The 20,673-nt window shown below is 36.5% G+C and overlaps 1 protein-coding gene across 10 annotated transcripts in view; it reads right to left on the bottom strand.

The window, feature by feature from the left end:
• Window positions 1-20,673, bottom strand: part of PDSS2 (decaprenyl diphosphate synthase subunit 2) — a 296,799-nt gene that overhangs the window by 79,502 nt on the left and 196,624 nt on the right. For 8 of the 10 annotated variants that reach the window (XR_015132974.1, XM_086317481.1, XM_086317482.1 and 5 more), the window contains one exon: window positions 1,280-1,354. Coding sequence is in view for 9 of the 10 variants with exons in the window: in XM_086317481.1 (XP_086173607.1) it covers window positions 1,280-1,354 (75 nt within the window). In the remaining variant the exon portion in view is untranslated. Of the gene's footprint in view, window positions 1-1,279; window positions 1,355-5,257; window positions 5,465-12,734; window positions 15,122-20,673 lie in introns of those variants that run through there. The other 2 variants (XM_086317487.1, XM_086317486.1) reach the window with 2 other exon arrangements.

Raw genomic sequence — 20,673 nt, 5'->3', positions numbered from 1 at the left:
CTTCTCCAGGGGATCTTCCCAACCCAGGGCTCAATCCCAGGTCTCCTGCATTGGCAGGTGGATGCTTTACCACTGAGCCACCAGGGATGCCCATTATGTGCTTACCTACCATCATCTTCCTCATACTTTATGTGAGGTGTCTTTTTATGAGTGGAACTAGACCAGGTCCTCCATTTACAAACTGCTATTTACCCTCAGCCGTGGCAGAGAACCATGGTATGTTTTTGAAAAACACAGCCAATGGGGTCTACTGTGGTCATATATCCTGCCAGTCACCACACAGCACTATGCTACGTAGCTGAAGTTAAGATATGCCTGCCAGGAACTGTGTTCCCTGAACCAAATGTTAGCAGATGTTCAAGGTACCGTTCTTCATATTTCACTAACCACTCTCTGAGCCATCCAGAATCCCTGGGTTATACTTTTAAATTTAAAATTTCATATCCAGGTTGCTCATGCCCTATGTTTCACTTCCAGTAAAATTTATCTTTCTTTTTTTTCAAATGGAAATGTCAAAAAGCTTAAGATGTGCATACATGCATATTTTTCCTAATTTTAGTGAGTGGAATCTTGCTAATGCAGAAAGCTAAAGAAGTTAGAATAATGAAACACTAATAAAGGAGTCCCTTATAATAGCATATAACATGTTAAATGATGGTGGTGGTCAATGAAGCAATTGCTTCATATTCAATATCCTGCTGAAATGAAATAACTGCATTTTAAGGAAATAAAACATAACCCTTTTTGAGATGTCCTGCTAAATGAGTCAAAAAACCTTAATTCTAGATCTATAAAATTAATCAAAATAATCCAACTGTGCAATCACTCTACATCTTATCATAGAGAATCTAATAGTGCAGTAAATTCTAGATCTTGGATATAAAAGACATTCCTCCCTTATGCCCCCAACAGGTCACCTTCTTGGGATCACATCCACACTTTTGGGACACGGAAAGCCTCTTCTTCCGAGGAAAGCCTGGGTCCAGCACCTCACCATGAGCTGCTTCTCCAGCCTGTCTGCCTTATTGACAGTGCTACCTGCCAGCCAGAAGCATCCTGGTGTCTACTGGGCTGCTGCAGACGGAGCAGACTGTGAATCCAGCCAGAGGATAAGAGGTTGTTTTAATTGGCTAAATCTGCTATGTACTAAGCGTATGGCCATGAATTTGTAGCCAAAACACTAATCTAAACACAAAACAAGAATGACATTTTCGCTCAATTCTAGTTCTGCCATGAGGGTTTTTAATCTAACATTTTATAATGAGTACCAAATCCTTACCTTTGCTAAAGTAGAATTTTCATAGTATACTCCTTGTACCAAATCCATAAGAGCACTTGCTAAAAGTTCCACAACCTAAAAAACAAGAAAACAAGAAAAAAATCAGAAGAATTTAAAAAATGTATCCCCATTTTTACCTCAGACTGCCTCAGGAGGCTCAGTTGCAAGGGAGTATTGTGTTTGATAGAAAAAAAAGGGGGGATTATGCACAAAAATCCTGGCAAATGGCATTGTCCACCTGGATATTAGAGCTGTGATCCAATTTTTCCAGTCACAATTCAAACAAAAAAAAAAATCTTACAAGCATAGCATTTAACTAATATGTGAAAAACCAGTAACAGTCATATTGAACATAAGTTTAAATTTCAGATAATGAATAAAATCTGAACCCAATTTATTTTCTGAATGTTTGTTTCTGTCAGGTGGATACTTTTTCAATATCGCCATTCTGGGAGCCATCACAATGCCAATTTTCATACTTAACACAGAAAGAAAAGCAAAAGCAAAAGAACAGTTAACCTTTCTAATGTGTTCATTCTGTTGCACTAAAAATGTGCTGTGGATATATTTGGTATAGGGCCTTTGGGTCAAATGTACTACAACACTGAAAATTTTAATAGAACTGTAATAGTAAAATTGTATTCATCTAACCTGTATTATTTTCAAGGCTTAGACTATTTAAAAAATCAAACAAAATCAAAAGCTTTGAACTTGTTCCAGAATGAAAAACAAGCAGAAAACAGAAATGGTCTCCTTGGAACTACTGTACAATTTAGAGTTGTTTGCATAAACCATAATTCAAGAGGATAAAATAGTGGTATTTATTATAATGTTCAATGCAGTCATTTCAAACAACAATTCTCAAGGAAACCCTATCTGTTTCTTACCAAGTCTTATTATCTTGTATATTTAGCTCTCTATGTTATGCAGTCTTATATCAAATTCCCACTCTTGGCTTCCTAAAATTTAGCTTAGTTCTGATTGAATTAAAGGATTTTGTTTCAGCTTTTATCATTCTTGTAATTGAAGACATTATTAAGCCAAAGGATACAGACTCAAACAACAAGTTACTTCAACCTCAGGTACCTTGGATTTAATAAACATTTTCTTAGAGGTAAATGACATTAATTTGTAGAAAGGTATGCTTTAAAATTTTAACACATAAGCATTTATCTCCAAATTTATATTTACATTCATCCTGCATAACACACACAAGGCTGCTGATATGGAAATTTTGCTGATTAAAGGGATATTTTTTTTCTAGCTCTGCAGATGGGTTAATTTGTAAGACCTATACAAAGTCTTTTTTTTTTTTCAATCGCATTGCCCTTTAGGTAACCAAATACTTAAGAAATATTGTAGCAATATAAGCTGCAGAGGAACTACAAGGACAATGATCCTACAGTGTTACCAGATGTGTTGAGTTATTTAAGTGGGGAAAAGAGAAAAATGAATGGATTTTTTTTCCCCCTGAAGGTATCAGATAAGCTCTGCTCTCAAATCCAGGAGGATAGAGTATCGCCAATAGGTCTATGAAAGACTGTAACTAAATGCACAGCATCAGATTGGATTACAGTTTACACAAGCAACATCCCAAGGTCCCTCTGATGGCTGGACACATAATACAGATCAATCAGTCACTAAGAATGTTATGGTTTTGAAACAGTTTGAGGTCTGAGATCAGCACTGGTAAAGTGAAGAGGGATTTACAAAAAGAAACTCCGACACTAATTTTAACAGTGGACTTGGGTTTTGGATAACCAGAATTGTGTTCCCTTACTTTCTGAAATTCCAGACCAGGAAGAAGCAACAAAAACATTTTATTTTCTGATTCTTTTTCTGTTAATGCAATTAGCAAATATACCTGTATTTACAAATTTATAATTTATAAGTGACCTGTACTTCCAAATGACCATCCTTGCTTAAGCAGAATATAATACCTCCATTGCCAACAACAGCCATCAAAGAAAAAACTTTGGACTCGCTTTGGTTAACAAGTCCAGGAAGGTAGGAGAGTATAAAAAGCAGAATAGCCTAAGGGAGCTGCTTGTGTCCCAGACAAAAGTGACTTATCCAGCACACACTTAAGTATCTTTCCACTGTTTGAAATGTTTACTTTTAAAATTATACCCCAAAAAGATGTGTACCATTCTCCTTTAGAACCACAAATATTTCTAGGAAGATGATAGGACTATCAGCCCGTATATATGTTAATAAGAACATTTAATGATCCGATCTTTTTTGTTCATTACATGGCTTACTACTATAGGCATTCACCTGTTTAGATATTTACTGTACTTAAATATAAGAAGGCACCGGGGGCTTCTCTGGTGGCTCAGTGGTAAAGAATCCACCTGCCAATACAGGAGACATGGGTTCAATCCCTGATCTGGGAAGATCCCAAACGCCATGCAGCAACTAAGCCCACGTGCCACAACTATTGAGCCTGTGCTCTAACCCAGGAGCCGCAACTACTGAGCCCAGGCACCACAACTACTGAAGCCCATGCTCTGCAACGAGAAGCCACTGACCATGCAGCAGCAAAGACATAGCACAGCAGTAAGTAAGTAATTTTTTAAAAAGGCACTTGCTTAATGAGCTCTCCCCTCCATCCCCAATTCCTGCCTCAGATTCTTGAGGAATGATTTGTTTAGGCAACCTATCTAAAATTTACAGTAGCAAGGATAATGATAGCCAGAGAAGAACCTATAGCCTAACTGCCACACTTCGGTGCTTTAGATAGAAGTGACCCTGAGAAGGATTCAAGGACTACTGTTCCAAGCCCTTGGGCAGAGGAGGATAGGCGGGGCAAGCAAATACTTTCTATTAGAAAAAGATAGGCTAAAAAGACCCCCGAAGTTAGCCACCCTCAGAAGCCCAACAGATTAGAGAGCTGTAATGAAATAAAGCAAAACACTACAAGGGAGAAAATCTAAATTTTACTGCAAGGCGTTAACTACCAATTTCATTGTGAGATTTGGGGCAAATCAATTATTTCTCTGAATCTTGGTTTTCCTCAACTATTAAATGGGGGGGGGGGGGCGGCAGTTGCAAAGCATAATTCCTTGAAGTTTCTTCCAGTTCTAAAATCCTGAGTTAAAAAATAAATAAATAAATAAATAAAATCCTGAGTTTAGAAATGCAAATCTTAGTATTTATAATTAAGAAATTAATTTGAAAACTGCTTTTTTTGCAAACTGATGAGACATCTTTGCTCATGATATTATTTTTAATCTGTTCTCTTCACATGGACCTTTCCCTCCAACTAAACTTTAATGATCACTTTCTTTGTGAAACTTTTTGTACACAATCCCTCTTGGTTCCAATATCTGAAATTATAATGAAACTATTTCTATTTTTTAAACCACTTTAAGTCATTTCCATTTCTTAAACTATAATGACTGGCAGCCCACTCCACCAACTGGCAAAGAAGTCCTAGTTGGGTCAATTAAAGGTCACACTGCTAAATTCTGGTCTTGAAGGGCTCTAATACTTGGAAATAACTCATACATATTGAATTCAGAACAATAACAGGTTTAAGTGCAAAGTTGCAACAAACAATAACGGCATAATTGACCATATTGCTTCCTTCCTTCTCTAATGAGTAAGTATGTAGAGCACTTAGAAGGGAATCTGGAACATAGTCTCAGGGAGTGTACAATATAAGTTAGACAGATGAAAGGCACAGCATGGAAACCAAGATTAAAGTGTGTCCAGATATTTGGGAAGAAAGTGGGTTTTAATTCAACAACTGAACACATGAAAAGACTATTTTAACCAAAATCAGAGGTCTCTAACACTGACTTACAGTTTTTTGAATCACTATTTCAGATTATATGACTGTCATTATCAATAATATAAAGTTTATTTTATAATAAACTTTAGAGAGTTTATTACTGCCTACAGAGTAATCAAACAGGAAACATGTTTCTTCATTTCTACATTTCTAGAGGTTGTGAGAACAGCAGAATAGCTTACCTGTACAGGCAGATGCAAAACTGCTTTTTGCACAAAAATGGATTGTGTCATGTGTTTAAGTCTGACTCTGCAGCAATGTCATACACTATCTCCAATCTTCTAAGTAACGCCTTAGATCTCAGTGAGCCAGAAGTCGTAACCATTCCCCATGTCAGTGTTATGAGCTGGTTTCTCCTGCCACCTTGTTTTTGGCTACCAGGGAGAAGGCTGCATAAGAAATGAAGTGGACATCAAATTGCTGTTCTCAAGCAAAATGTTGATCTTTTCCCATTTTAATCACTATTCTCTCACCGAAGATTAAAGATTAGGTATTTTTTAGATGCAGCTGAACCTTAGCACAATTACAGATCCGATATAAGTGATCTTTGGAATGGCTTTGTTAAATGGTTAATTCACGGGACAAATTTTACCAGTTGCAGGGGAATATGTCATTGCTTCATTCTTTATCTTTTGGCAAGGATAACCACAATTCAACAATTTTTTCAACTGAAAAACTAAAGTGTTGTGATTATTATGCCCTAAGCTATAATAAAATTGTCATCTTAAAAATTAGAAATTGAGAGAAGTAGGAGGTGGCATCCTCACTCACTGCTCTACAAAGATGTCGGTAACATATTCTTAAGGAAAAGAAAAAGAAAAGCTGGTTACAAAATAGAATAACATGACAGGTATTCTTTTTAAAAAAATCAGCTCAATCAATGTTTATGTATGCTGAGAAAAGTCTGATACAACAAAATAATAATAATAATAATGTAATCTGTAAGTGGTAAGAGTCTAGATGTTTTTAATTAAATTTTTTTCAACTTTTCTAATTTGCTTAAATTTATAATCACTTACTATATAATGTATTACATATTCTCCCCCCTTTATATATCTTACCTTTATAATCAGATACAACAGAAAACCTACTTCTAAGGCAGAGGGCAGGAGGAAGCACACCCTGCTTTAGCCTCAGAAAGGCTTCAAGCTAAGCTGTGTCCACAAATTGATTTATGGAATATAGCAACAGAAAGTCCCTGGATTCGCAAAAATAAGATCAGGAACTGGTAATAAGCATTCTGTGCAGACAACTTGTGCCCTTCTCAATAAATGTGATTCAGGAGTACTGTCAGTTAGCATTTGACAGATGGAACAGACTCAACAGAGTTGTAGATGTTTCACTAGTAAACCAGACCACTTTGGTTTCAGCAAAGGAGTGCCTATTCTAAATTTAAAGTAAAATGCAACCACATCTTTGGAAAAATGTTAATTCTAAACTGATGTGGCTCAACTGAAACTTAAGCCATCATAAGCTATCTGAGTTTATATAAGAAGGTGGTATAATTGTATTTTAATTCACTTTAAAAAGGTCGCTATGTACTTAATCTGCCTGGTATATTAAAACTGTGGAGACTATTTATAATAGTCTTATAATCTATTTATAATCTTTATAATTTATAAAGATTTTATACCTTTCAAAAATTTGCACTGGAAGGTTATTTTAATGATTTTTTTTTACTACAGTTTGGAATGACAGGACAATGTATGATCCATCATGCTATCTGGGAAGCAAAAGAACACACAGCCCCTCAGCCTTTAGTACTCTTAACAGCTGCTAGCAAAGGAAACAGTCATGTGTGTGCATGCATCTGCCGTGCTCATGGCATTAATTATGCACAAATTTATTGCATTCCTCCCCCAGCCCCTAGGAACAAATAGCAAAGCATGAAGCGGTAGCAAAGGTAAAACACCCTTGAGGGAGAATTAATTCTTGGGAGGAACAAAAGATGGACTTGGTGCAAATACGTCCTTTTCAAAGAGCTTTGGCATTTGAAGGGATATTGTCAAGAATTTTTTTTTAAGCCACAGAAATTATATTTTCAGTGAAAACATTTTACAGAAAAATACTTTTATAGGTAAAGGATGCCAAATAGCCTGCTAACAGTAATCAGAGCCACTAGCTTCACACTTCTATTCCTCTACATTCAAATGGAGCACAAAGTATTTGAGAGATGCTTTTAAAGATGAAAGATTTACTTATATCACCAAGGTAAAGTACAGGAGGACTGGTAAAGGATGAGCGCTCTCCCATAGAGGCCAGTAATATCTAACATTTGTAAAGCACTTCATCATTTACAAACTGGGTGTAAGCAAACTATCTGGTTCCAGGTGGATTCAGTCCTCAGTACCTGGCCAGAGCTTCCAGGCTGGCAGCTTCAGTGGAGAAGCAATCTCTGAAGAACATGGGGAGCAGCAGCAGTGGCCAAATATAGGGTGAATCTGCTCACTCACCACCTGGGCACAAACCACCCAGATGAGCCCTAATCTGTATGCTGATTAGTATAAATGAGTGGCTTTAATAAGCCATTGATGAAGGCTATGAAAGAACGGTTCTCTCCACTCCTTCCTACCAGACAAGGACCAGGTTTAATGAAGACAATGATAAAAAGTCTGTTGTAGCAAACACACCACTAACTCACAGGAGTTCTGGAAGAAGCTTCTAACTCGGCTTTTTGAAGGGAGTCTTTTCAATGCTGCCAAATGTGTAAGGCCGTGCTTATTTGTGGGAGGGATGGCAATCTGTTCAAGTGAGCTGGAAGTTCTTTCTGGCTAAGGGGGAAGAGCAGAGAGAGAAATGGCACTACCAGTAGGACAGGTGCAGCAAAAACTAAGCAAATTGATAATCTTAATTTTTAATTTAGAACAGCTGATACATTGGTTTATAAACTCTAACTACTGGTAACATTTGTCAAAAGGGTTCATGAAAATTCAGTGAACTACAGAAAAGTAAAAAATCACAGCTGATAAAACAAATAGTCCACAAGTTCAGGAAAATGGCTTGCATATAAAGTTTGAAATTTAATATTACATTGGGTAGTGCACTCATTTCAAAAACATGTGTTGATAGCCTACTATGTACCTGGTACTGTATTAGTGAGAGAAGTGATGGCCATACAGAGAAAAAGGCCATTTATTTGTCTTTGATCACCTAGAAGGATAATACACAGATGAGCTGCATGACCTTGGGCCAGTGCATCACTTCTTAGGGGCTCAGTTTGCTTATCTAGGTAAGAGGTAACTGTATCAACAGTAAGCCCCAGGATCAGAAATACCTAAATGTGCACCTATACTGTGCACATTTGTAAGGAATGTCAATTACAATGTGCAATTGTATGTGTGTTAGTCACTCAGTTGTGTCCGACTCTTTGTGACCCCATGCACTGTAGCCCACCAGGCTCCTCTGTCCATGGGATTTTCTAGGCAGCAATACTGGAGTGGGTTGCCATCCCCTTCTCCAGGGGATCTTCCTGACCCAGGGATTGAACCCGGGTCTCCTGCATTGCAGGAGGTTTCCTTACGGTCTGAGCCACCAGGGAGGCCTGTGCAGTAAGTTATAGCCAATTAGCCAAAAATGTGGATTTCTTTTATTAGCAATACAAAAGTAATTCAAAAGTTGCTTACTTTTTGAATGAGGGTGTATGATTGGCTGTGTTTGTCACTGAGCAGTGACAAATATCATTTATTTAAACAATAATTCAGTTCAGTGGCTCAGTCGTGTCCGACTCTTTGCAACCCCATGAATCATAGCATGCCAGGCCTCCCTGTCCATCACCAACTCCCGGAGTTCACCCAAACTCATGTGCATCGAGTCGGTGATGCCATCCAGCCATCTCATCCTCTGTCGTCCCCTTCTCCTCCTGCCTCCAATCCCTCCCAGCATCAGGGTCTTTTCCAATGAGTCAACTCTTTGCATGAGGTGGCCAAAGTATTGGAGTTTCAGCCTCAGCATCAGTCCTTCCAATGAACACCCAGGACTGGTCTCCTCTAGGATGGACTAGTTTGATCTGCTTGCAGTCCAAGGGACTCTCAAGAGTCTTCTCCAGTACCACAGTTCAAAAGCATCAATTCTTCAGCGCTCAGCTTTCTTCACAGTCCAACTCTCACATCCATACATGACCACTGGAAAAACCATAGCCTTGACTAGACGGACCTTTGTTGGCAAAGTAATGTCTCTGCTTTTGAATATGCTATCTAGGTTGGTCATAACTTTCCTTCCAAATAATTAGGTTCCTGAAAAAGTGGCGGGTAATTTAAAATGCTGACATCAAGATCAAACTTTTCAGAAGAAATAAAGAAAAAGGAGATGCTTTTGCATATTCATTGGAAGGACTGATGCTGAAACTGAAGCTCCAATACTTTGTCCACCTAATGCGAAGAGTCGATTCATTAGAAAAGACTCTGATGCCAGGAAAGACTGAGGGCAGGAAGAGAAGGGGATGATAGAGGATAAGATGGTTGGAGAGCATCATCGACTCAATGGACATGAGTTTTAGCAAACTCCGGGAGATAGTGAGGACAGGGAAGCCTGGTGTGCTGCAGCCCATGTGGTGCAGAGTCAGACATGACTGAGCGACTAATAACAACAACATACCTTGTTATGACTGGACTTTCTCTGAAGAAAATAATGTCTGCCATTTCAGTGATCTGCACACTTTTCCCCATGTGGCCAATAACCTACATTTTGCTTTCACTGCTTCTTCATTTGAGGGCCCTCTCAGTGATGTTAAGTGGTGTTTTCCAAGTATGATTTTATTGAAAAGTTAATTCCACTTTTGAGAAGTTCACAGTGTGACTCTTCAGAACACCAGAATCATAGTAGAGTATTTCATGCAACTGAGGATGCTGCTGGCTAGGACACTGCCTGGTAGTTCTGGATTTCAAAATTTTTAAATGGTAACCCAGAGTAAGAACTGTATTTTACATCATGACACAGTACATGTATACATGCATATGTATAAAAATGAATGAAAAGCTTTATAAAACAAAGGTTTAATTATTCCTATTTTCTTTTGTATTTCATAAAAAAAAAAAGGTGTTAATAGTTACTTACTAAATCGATTTCACCACCCACCAATAAGCAGGATGTGATCTGTGGTTTGAACCATTATCTCACATCATGCTGATATGTCATGAATAGCTCATAGCTTGTCATATATGACTCATATTTTGATATGTGGTTTGAACCATTATATCATGCTGATAATGTCATGTATAGCTCATACCTTAGCCATCTTTTAAAATTTTTTTAACTTATTATTAATTATTTATTTTGGGCTGTGCTGGGTTTTCTTCGCTGCATGGGCTTTTCTCTAGTGGCAGTGAGTGGGGGCTACTTGTCCTTGTGGTGCACAGATTTCTCATTGCAGTGGCTTTTCTTGTGCAGCATGGGCTCCAGGGCACGCGGGCTTCAGTAGTTGCAGCTCTGGGGCACTACAGCACAGGTTCAACAGCTGTGGCACACAGGCTTAGTAGCTCAGCAGCATACGGGATCTTCCTGGATCAGGGATTGAACCCATGTCTCCTGCACTGGCAGGAAGATTCTTTACCACTGAGCCACCAGGGAAGCCCCTTGGTTAGCCATGTTAATTGCAAAATCCCCCAATTTTTCATATGCAGTTTAAACATTGTTATTCTGAAATATATTTGTAAAGGTGTTAATTTATCACTTTATACCAAAAACAAGTAAATCAACTGAGTATAAACAGAGGCAGGATAAAACAGAATCATTCTTGGGTACTGTAGGGTATATTCTGTTAGGGTACATATCAATCTTGTTGGTTTGTATTACTGATGTTGACTATTAGCTTTAATTGCATTAGATTCATGAAAACAAATTGGCTTAGACCACATTTGGCCAACGAGTTAAAAACTTCAGCATTTTTCTGGGATTCACATATACATCTTGTAAATTCCAGGGATACCATGTCCTATTGGGTAACACAGTTCACCTTTCAGCATAATCAGTTCCTGTTCAAACTGGGCCACATGAAAGGCAGATGTTTGTAATTTAGAGACGTCCCAAGGTCTGCACTTCAAAAGCAGTCACAGAAATAAAAGCATGGCTCATATGTGTTAAAAACCCATGCATCTTGTCTAAAACTGTAATTGTATTTCTTCCAAATACCTTCACAGTTCTTCAAAATCTGTGATTCAGTGAAATTCTAAAAATAATGGGCCCTACTAATACTGCATTCTAGAAAATTAAGACAATCCATTTTCCCCTCCTTTTAAAAAAATTAGGTAGTAAGAATTGAGACTAGCTGCATTGTTCCCTTGAATCAAATAATGAATACCCTTGGGTTAGAAATTCTCTAATTTATAAAGATACACAATTGACTTTTAAACTGATATCTCTATCTCGAATGCTTAGCACATGAACAAAAATTTTTGTTGAATTATCAATACTGTTCTAATGTGTGAATTCACTGTATAAATCTTAACTATTTCAAAATAAATTTGCACAATTACCACTCTGTTCAATTGCTGTTTTCATTTGTATACCACCTTATGGCTTAAACTACTTGAAAAAGTGAAGCTTCTCGTCACAAAATATAAGTTTCTCATCACAAATCAGCCATAAAGATGAGTGCATAAATTTGGGGTATTACTTTAGATTGCTGAAATACGCATGTCCAATCTCAAGATCTCTGATAGTTACAAAACATTTTTATTTTTCTACTACACCTCTGATTTTATTACAAAGTTTTCTTGATTGCTTTTCTTTATATTGAATGTCTTTTTCAGAATCTGGTTGTATGTTGTAGCTTTTGAGTTTTTCCCACAACACTCAGAATCGCAGAATATTGGAACTGGCAAGGAGGCAGGGGATGGAAATAATGCTGCTTTTATAGATGAGGAAACTAAGAAAACAAGTTGCCTTTGCTTAGTAGTTGTTTCTCTAAAATGTTTTATAAAGCCTTATTGATATTTTTATTGAAATGTTTATTTAAAAACCACTAATTGTTTAAGATATTATAAATTCCAATATCTCTAAGTGCAAAATTTCTGGCAAAAAAGCTATTGTGGTTCTTTCTTTGTTTGTTTTCTTCTTCAGTTAAGCATGAGGATTTCAAAGCTGGATTGCCTGGATTTAGACAGCAACTCTACCACTTATTAGCACTGTTATCACAAGGAAATTAGCTCTTTCCTTTGTCTTGGGAGAGGTTATATAGGTTAATATACAAAAATCACAACAGTGTCTACTACATAGTAAATACTCAAAAGTATAAGCTGTTAGTATTTTAATAACTGGTAGTAATTTTAATAACTATTATATATTCTACATTATGAAGTTTCTAATTTCATTTCCAAAATGGTGTATTAAGACATTAGATAAACAATCTGGAGAAAAAGGTTTCATCTGGAATTCTGAGAGATAAAATGAGTTGTCCAATGTTAAATGACTATCTTTTTTAAACAAGGTAGAGATAGGAAGTAGGTCTACACACTTCAACATCAGGGCTATTTCCACGTCTCTTTGTAGCTTTATATGACATCACTAAGGAATATAAAATAGATAAATGCTATAAAGCTTAACACATTATGAAAACATAAGTAATCCACAAGAGTGTAGCTGCTTAGCAATAAAGTAATTAATCTGATATTCTAAATAGGAAAACTGTCCTTCAAAAACTAAAGATTAGACAGACACACACAGTATAGTTTTAGTGTTTATTGATATCTGACTTGAATAAAGAACAAAGACAATTAAGCCACATGAATAACAGCAAACAACTCAATGTATTTTCTAAATTCTTAAAAAGAAAGTTCCTTGGCACAACCATACTTTCCAACAACCCACTTTAATGTTTTCACAATTTATGATATCAGAAATGACCTCAGGGTCAGGCATTTGTCAGTTAATGACCAGTTGGGCTAATGGCCTTCAGCTTTGCCTTGGGCACACAAGTCCTCCAGTAGGTCATTAGCTGCCAGAAAAGGGCTCTTCCCAATCACTATTGCTAAATAAATAAAATTTGCTTCTGGGTTAAGGCCCTGTAAGCCAACTTGGGCTTAGAGTGAATTTTTTCGTTGAGTATTTACAACTCAGAAGAAAATGATGGAAATGCTAAAACCAAAGTTATATCACTATAATTAATGAAAAGTAGTCACATGGATCCTTTTGGATGCTCTTAAATTTTCTTTTGCTTATGGTACCCAAATTCAGTATTAATTTAATATAGCAGGCATGAGATTACAACTGTAATACATTTAAAATTTTTTATCTATAAGTAAATTTTTTGGAGCTCATACTACATTTTCCCAAAATATAAGGTTATATATGATGGCTCGGTTTCCAGGGCAACCCACAAAAGCTTATTTAGTCCACAATATTAGAAATACCTTATGCCTGTAATAAAAAATTGGATAGAAAACCACAATCTTCCAATACCTGCAACTAAACAAATAGAAAAACAAAACTAAATATGAAATATTTAAAAATGATCTTTAAATGCTGATAGTTACAGGGAAATTTGGTTCAGTAAGAGAATGAGGATAGATACACTGGTTCTTTCCCATGTCTATTTCATTTCTATTATAATTTTCCTTTTATATACCAAGTTTTAGTTCTTCCAACTCCAAGCAAACTTTGTTGGTTTATTTTTCCTCTTGAAAAAAGTAAAGAGAAGGCAAAAAGGTGGATGACAATTTTTCTGAAATAACAGGTAAAAGGAAAACGAAAAACTGAAGGAAAACAATTAAAGAGGATGTGTATACATTCTGAAGACTGCCTGAGGTGAAATGAACTGAGTAATGCATAGTAAGAGACAAAGAAAGGGGCACCGTGTACAGGTCCACTGCGTGAAGAAAGGGTGGGTGGAGAAGAGTCTTGTCATCAGTATTTTACTTGTGGAAATCATTCAATTAATTGTTTTCATCCTCTGTGGTTTGACACCCAGGATTAATATTCTTTTCTTCATATAACCCACTCAAGTGTAGATTTTCATGACTAGAATAAATATGCACAGAACCTAAGGGAGGTGTCATATATTGTAATGATAAAGGAAACTATCTTCGTATCACTTAGAGAAGTCAGAATGCTATTATAAAATCACAGTTTCAAAATTCTCAGAATAATTTTCCAGTTTTTTCTTATCATATGATGCTAACATAGCCAAGTATTAAACAGACACTATATTTATAGTCTGAATCTGCTTCCTTGCATATAAAATAAAAGTAATACATGTTTGAGATGTGTACTAGAAATAAGACAAAATATTATGTTCTTTTAAAATTTATTATCTCATTAAAACCTTGAACTTTACCCTTTTGGTGCCAAAAAGCAATGAAATGTCTTTTGCGGGTGAAAGTGAAGTGAAAGAGACAGTGAGGTCGCTCAGTCGTGTCGGACTCTTTGAGACCCCATGGACTGCAGCCTACCAGGCTCCTCTGTCCATGGGATTTTCCAGGCAAGACTACTGGAGTGGATTGCCATTTCCTTCTCCAGGGGATCTTCCCGACCCAGGGATCGAACCCAGGTCTCCCGCACTGTAGACAGATGCTTTACCGTCTGAGCCACCAGGGAAGTCCAAGGTCAAATGCCATTATGCAAAATAGATACTTCTCTGAATTGTCTATGTCAGAAACCTGAAGACTAGAAAAAAGAGCAAGAGAAGCATTTCTTCCATATGCTTGGCATTTAAAGAAACTTATTTTTTTTAAAGCCTGTTTTCTACAAAAATACACCCTCTGAAATGGACAGAGTTGAACCATGGTTGGCCATGAGAGGTAGAAATATACTGATTATGGCAATCTTATTGTACACTTCAGCAATCTCAATTTTTGTAATTCCCTTTACCCACTTTCTAGAATTCATATGAATTAAATCTACTTTTTCCCCACCAATTTCACTAGCATAAGTTGCTGTTTCTCCAAAGTCAGAGAGAGGAAAGAAAAGTATTTTCCAACTTGAGTTATTCAGTATTCTAATTTGGCCTTTCTATTGATTTTATTCAAGGGACTTCCTGAGTTCAGAGTTTACAAAGTACTGGGCAGATAAACAGCTGATTCCTTCCTCTTCATCCTCAGCCACGTGACCCTGGTCTGTAAACACACAAGGTCACAGTAATCGCTATTTTAAATGAATATGACAGAGAAAAACTTAAATTTCATATGACATAGGCATGTTTTTAGGTTTCACTTTTCAACAGGAATTTATAAGTAAAATTAATATAACAGATAAGAAAAACATCAAATAACCAATAGCAGCTGCTTTATTAAAATATATAGACGGTACAAAAGGAGATTTACATGCATAAATTGAGCGTATTTATACAACTAAATTTCTTCCTTGTAAACAACATATTTATGCCTTTAGGAAAACAAAGTTAACATAAGGAAATACATCAGCTATGTAAGAAGTACATCTGTGCCACTGGTTATTTAGAAATATAAATCACTAATGCTTAATAAAATGGTGCCCAGTAGTGATATCATGATGATGTTCCAGGGTGCTTAGACAAGACCCAGGCTAACTCTCAGATGTGTAAGGATAGGTCCATTAAATGAAAATCACTACAAAGGTTAAAAATAATATGGTGAATTAAATTTTTTAAATACTAGGGTTATCACTGTACATATAAAATAAAACACTCTTTTTATATATTTTTTTTAAGATGACAAGTAGTAATGTGCACTGTCTTATTTACACTGTGGCTTAATCCTAAAATACAAATCTAGTCCACAAATAAATACAGGGAACCAGGGAAAAACTGTAACGGTCAGCCAGATTTCTAAATTATAGTGCTTTTCCATGTCATGATTTTCTCCCAATTATCTAGCATGTCTCGTTGATAGCCTGATGCTCAAACATTAAAATTTTAGATTCTGGCATGACCTCATCATTTCAGCACTCAGCGATGTTTTACACGAACACAATATAGAGCAATTTATTTCAAAGGAGTCAGAGAATTTATGGCTTAAAAAGAGGTATTCTGAGGTCTCTTAGTTCAGGGTCTTTATATAGTGAAGTACTAAAATAAAAAGTTGCCCTTAGGTTCCATAACTGAAAATGAATGAAAATTCATTAATTTTTAAAGCATTAATTTTTAAATTCACTACTGAATTCAAAATCTTGTTAATTCACACTTATGTGACTATAGCTATAATAGTAAGACAATTACCAGAGGATTAATATACCAATTTCTATACTTAGAGATATTTAAAAATCTAAGTGTTACCTAAGGCAATTACCTTGAAGACCCCTCATATCTTCAGGGAAAAGCCAAAGGGAGAATAATTGACTTTGCTAATTTTACCCTTGGCAATTATAAAAGAGCTCTGAATTTCATATGACTGCAGAACACTTCATCTAATGGTCTGCCCCAGGAGAAGTGCAATGACAAACATATAACACAGAAATTCAGACAAGAATTCAGTAGCAAAATAAAGTGGGATGTTGGTAGAATGAGTAAGTTATAGAAAATTAGAAGTTGCTACAAATATGCTAACTTTAATTACCAAGTTAAATATATACTCTCAAAGAAAAACCAGGCTGTTACTGTGAAAAAACAGAATACTATATACAGCATTTTTGTGCTATGTTCTGCCTGTCCCCTTATGCTGAGGTCTCTGTTTATGTTGTTAATGCTGACAAATTTTCTTTCTTATGAAAGAAAGTGAAAATGTCAAACAGACATCTAGCTTTGTTAAGACATTATCATATGTAGAGATCTTACTTATCGCCACCTTTTCCTCCCCTCGGACTCCCTCTTTTAATAGTAGTATACTGAAGCTTCTGGGAGCTCATTTAATAAAATTAGTCCTCTTTTGAGATAAAACTTTACTTTCCTTAAAAAAAAAAAAATTCCAAGGGGAATACCACCATGTATTTAAATGAAAGGAACCAGTTCTGAATATGGGAGATTTGCTTTATCAAAAGATTTTCTCTGAAAGAGCACTTTAGTTACCCTTTACAATTTACTCAGTTTAAAACAATATTCACATGATTTGGAAATCATCCATTATGATTAAAATACGGCTACAGAAAGCCTAGATTTGTAGATCAATTATGGACCCTAGATATGGTACTCAAGGTCTTTCACAAAAAGTGAGCCAGTGAAGCATCTTTTGAAAGTGAACTTGTAGAACCTTCAAATGACCCTTTGAAGAACAATGTGCAAAAGATCTGTTTCAGATGAACAGGGGGGATGCATACAATAAAGGCTTCAATTTAACACACAACTATCAAATTCAGAAAAAAACATACCATGGCTTAAAAAGAAAAAACTTCCTCACCAGACAAAGGTTGATAAAATGCCAATCTAAAGGTGCAAACCTGTGCAGAGATCATGAAGGTACAGGACTTGATGGGAAGGGAATGCTTGACCATTCTTATTTCAAGGAGAAGCTTCAGGCTGAACTGTTGCTTGGATATGATCAGCTTTTTTTTTTTTTTTTTTGTAAATCAAGTAGTGCTACTGAAATCCAGTGCCTAATGGAGCAGATGGTGGAGGTCTTAGACTCTGGAACATTTATAGTGATGCTTCTGAATGCAAAGCACCAAGAATGGATTTCACAGGCTATGAATCTGATTTGATTTTGATGAGAACAGAGCCTCCATTTTCTCTGAACTTGAACCACACTGAAAGAAAGAATGTGTGAATGATACAAGCTAGCTAAGAAAAGGAACATTTTAAATATTATTTCTATAAAGTGAAGTGGCTAAAGCAAGTGATCACTTGCTTGTGTCATTATAGTATGTTAATAATATTTGTACTTAATACCACCATCTTAACCTTATATAAAAGGTTAATGAAAGTGAAAGTCGCTCAGTCGTGTCCGACTCTGCAACCCCATGGACAGCAGCCTACCAGGCTCCTCTTTCCATGGGATTTTTCCAGGCAAGGATACTGGAGTGGTTTGCCATTTCCTTCTCCAGGGGATCTTCCTGACCCAGGGATCGAACCAGGGTCTCCTGCATTGCAGGATTGCAGGGAGCCCAACTGAACTACCAGGGAAGCCCAATCTTATATAAGACTCCATCAAGGGCTTCCCTAGTGGTCCAGTAATTACGAATCAGCCTTGCAGTACAAGGGACACCAGTTTGATCCCTGGTCCAGGGAGATACCACATGCCACAGAACAATTAAGCCCCTATGCCACAACTACTAGGCCAGAACTGTATACAGCCCATGAGCAGCAATAACTGAAGTCCTCACACCTACAGCCTGTGCTCTGCAACAGGAGGAGCCCCTGCAGTGAGAAGCCGGTGCACCGCAACGAAGAGTAGCCCTAGCTCATCACAACTAGAGAAAGCCACGTGCAACAACAAAGAACCCCCACTGCCAAAAAATAAATATATAAATCTTAAAAAAAGAAAAGGACTTCATCAGAATAGCTTAAAGTGAGTTAAAACTGATGATCAGAGCAAACAGATATAAATTTGTCCCATGACATGTCTTCCTCTCAGGTATGTGGATCTAAACCATGAGGGGTCAGTGTGTGTGGTTAGTCATGTGCAGCTCAAGGCAGCCAGAAACCATACCAGATCCGCACTTTCTGAGGCTTCCTCCTTCTCCAAGACCCAAAGTTCAACAGAGACCATGGCAGGTATGGTGAAGAGGGAAAACGTAGAGGGTGGCTCCCAAGTAAACTGAGATTATTTATAATTCCATTTTATATGGCCAATGAATTTCTTTCTTTAGCCTCCTCTTCAGATGAACACAAACTACATACTAAAGGCACCATACTGTTCTCCCTAAAACCAGCAGGTCTGTCTTGTGAAACTACGCGTTAACCAAAAAGTGTGAAGGGAAGGTAGGGCAGAATGCTATTTGTCTCCCAATATCTATTCTCTGTATCTTCCAGATTTTTGGCTGGGCACATGGCAACCCACAAAAGTTTGTATATCCTAGTTTCTCTGAGAGCTAGGTGTGACTGTATCATTAAATTTTAGCCAACAGAATGTATGCAGAAGGATTTCAAATAACTTCTGAGAAATGTCTTCAAAGCGGTATGACACTATAAAACTTATCATCCAAACTGGGCCATGTAAAAGGCAGTAATAAAATAATTAAAACTTTGTACTTTTTGAAACTTTTGTAGAATTGCAATTAATGAAAACAAAGTTTCCATGGGAATTTTTCCCTACAGAAGGAAAGAAGGAATTGAAGAAAATAAATGGTAAGAACTCAAATGCTCTACAAGATTAAAATATGCCATTCTGTACTTGTGATTTGGACTATCTCACCTTGCAGGAAGACTCTTTTGGTGGGGGGGGTGTGTGTGTGTGTGTGTGTTAGTCACTCAGTTGTGTCTGACTCTTTGCGACGCCATGGACTGTAGCCTACCATGCTCCTCTCTCCAGGCAAGAATACTGGAGTGGGTTGCCATTCCCTTCTCCAGAGAATGGTCCCAACCCAAGGATCAAACTCAGGTCTCCTGCATTGCAGGCAGATTCTTTACCATCTGAGCCACCAGGGAAGCATCTGATGAAACTTGTACTAACTAATAATTGATTTTATTACATTGGGGGACTTGTTAACTAGTTCTATTCAAAAATTACTTCCAAAAAATACACAAAATTTCAAAAGAAATAAAAATAACATATATTCATGTACATTAAAATAAAATAAAAAGAACTTTTTATATTGATTACATGAATATTAAAAAATAGTAGAATCACTATTCTTGGTACATATTCACATACTTTTTTTCTTAGCCATATCTGTCTCTAATATAGTGTCACTGGCATTTTTCTGAAGGATGTGTTTTCAAAAACATGGCATTTAAAGATAAAACCTCCAGCAACATTCTCCACAGCTGCATTTTGTAATTAATTAATTTGAAATTATTGACATTTTAAAGGATTCTTATTGGTAGATGACAATACCATCATTGATGGTATTGGTAGATGACTGGTAGATGATAATTGGTAGATTTAATTGAGAAAGATGCTCTTTCTACAGGTTCTGAGTTACTTGGTAAGTTCAGAGCAAATTTGCTAAATGGAAGAGATACTCAATTCTAATTTTCTTTTCATATTGAAAATTGTAACTATTCCACCCCAGATATTTTCAAGGTACTGTATTTTTGCTTCCTTCAGAGTACCTTTCTTTGACAAATATTTTTATAAGACAAAACTTGTCAAATAAATCGACTATGATTCTTTTGAATGTTTTGTCAAAATTAGATGTAGCAAAATCTATATTTTCTCAATTTCATTTCACTCATATATGTGTATAATTTATTCAAAATAGGAGCACCACCAAAAGATTCTTCCTGCAAGGTGAGATATTCCAAATCACAAGTATAGAACTGCATGTTTTAATCTTGTAATCTTTATTCTTTGCATTTGAGTTCTTACCATTTATTTTGTTCAATTCCTTCTTTCCTTCTGTAGGAAAAAGTTCCAATGGAAACTCTGTTGTCATTAATTGCAATTCTACAAAAGTTTCATTGAGTACTTCATTTGTTGAACACTTGATTTCAGATTTCCAATTGATTTTGAACAAAATGTAACCAAAACTATGATGTCCATTTAGAACAAAGTTCAATACCATCCTTGGACATAAAGATTTCTAAAATCTGACTAATGACAGGCAACAAAGAGAGAAGGCACATACTTCTTTGAAATATGTGGTGCTGAAGTATAGT

The sequence above is a fragment of the Bos grunniens genome, chromosome 9 (genome assembly GCF_055505025.1).
Source record: "Bos grunniens cultivar Pamir isolate PY7600 chromosome 9, Bosgru_T2T1.0, whole genome shotgun sequence".
Classification (NCBI taxonomy): Eukaryota; Metazoa; Chordata; class Mammalia; order Artiodactyla; family Bovidae; genus Bos; species Bos grunniens.
The sequence above is the reverse complement of the archived record's forward strand: the minus strand, read 5'-3'. Positions and strand labels throughout refer to the sequence as shown.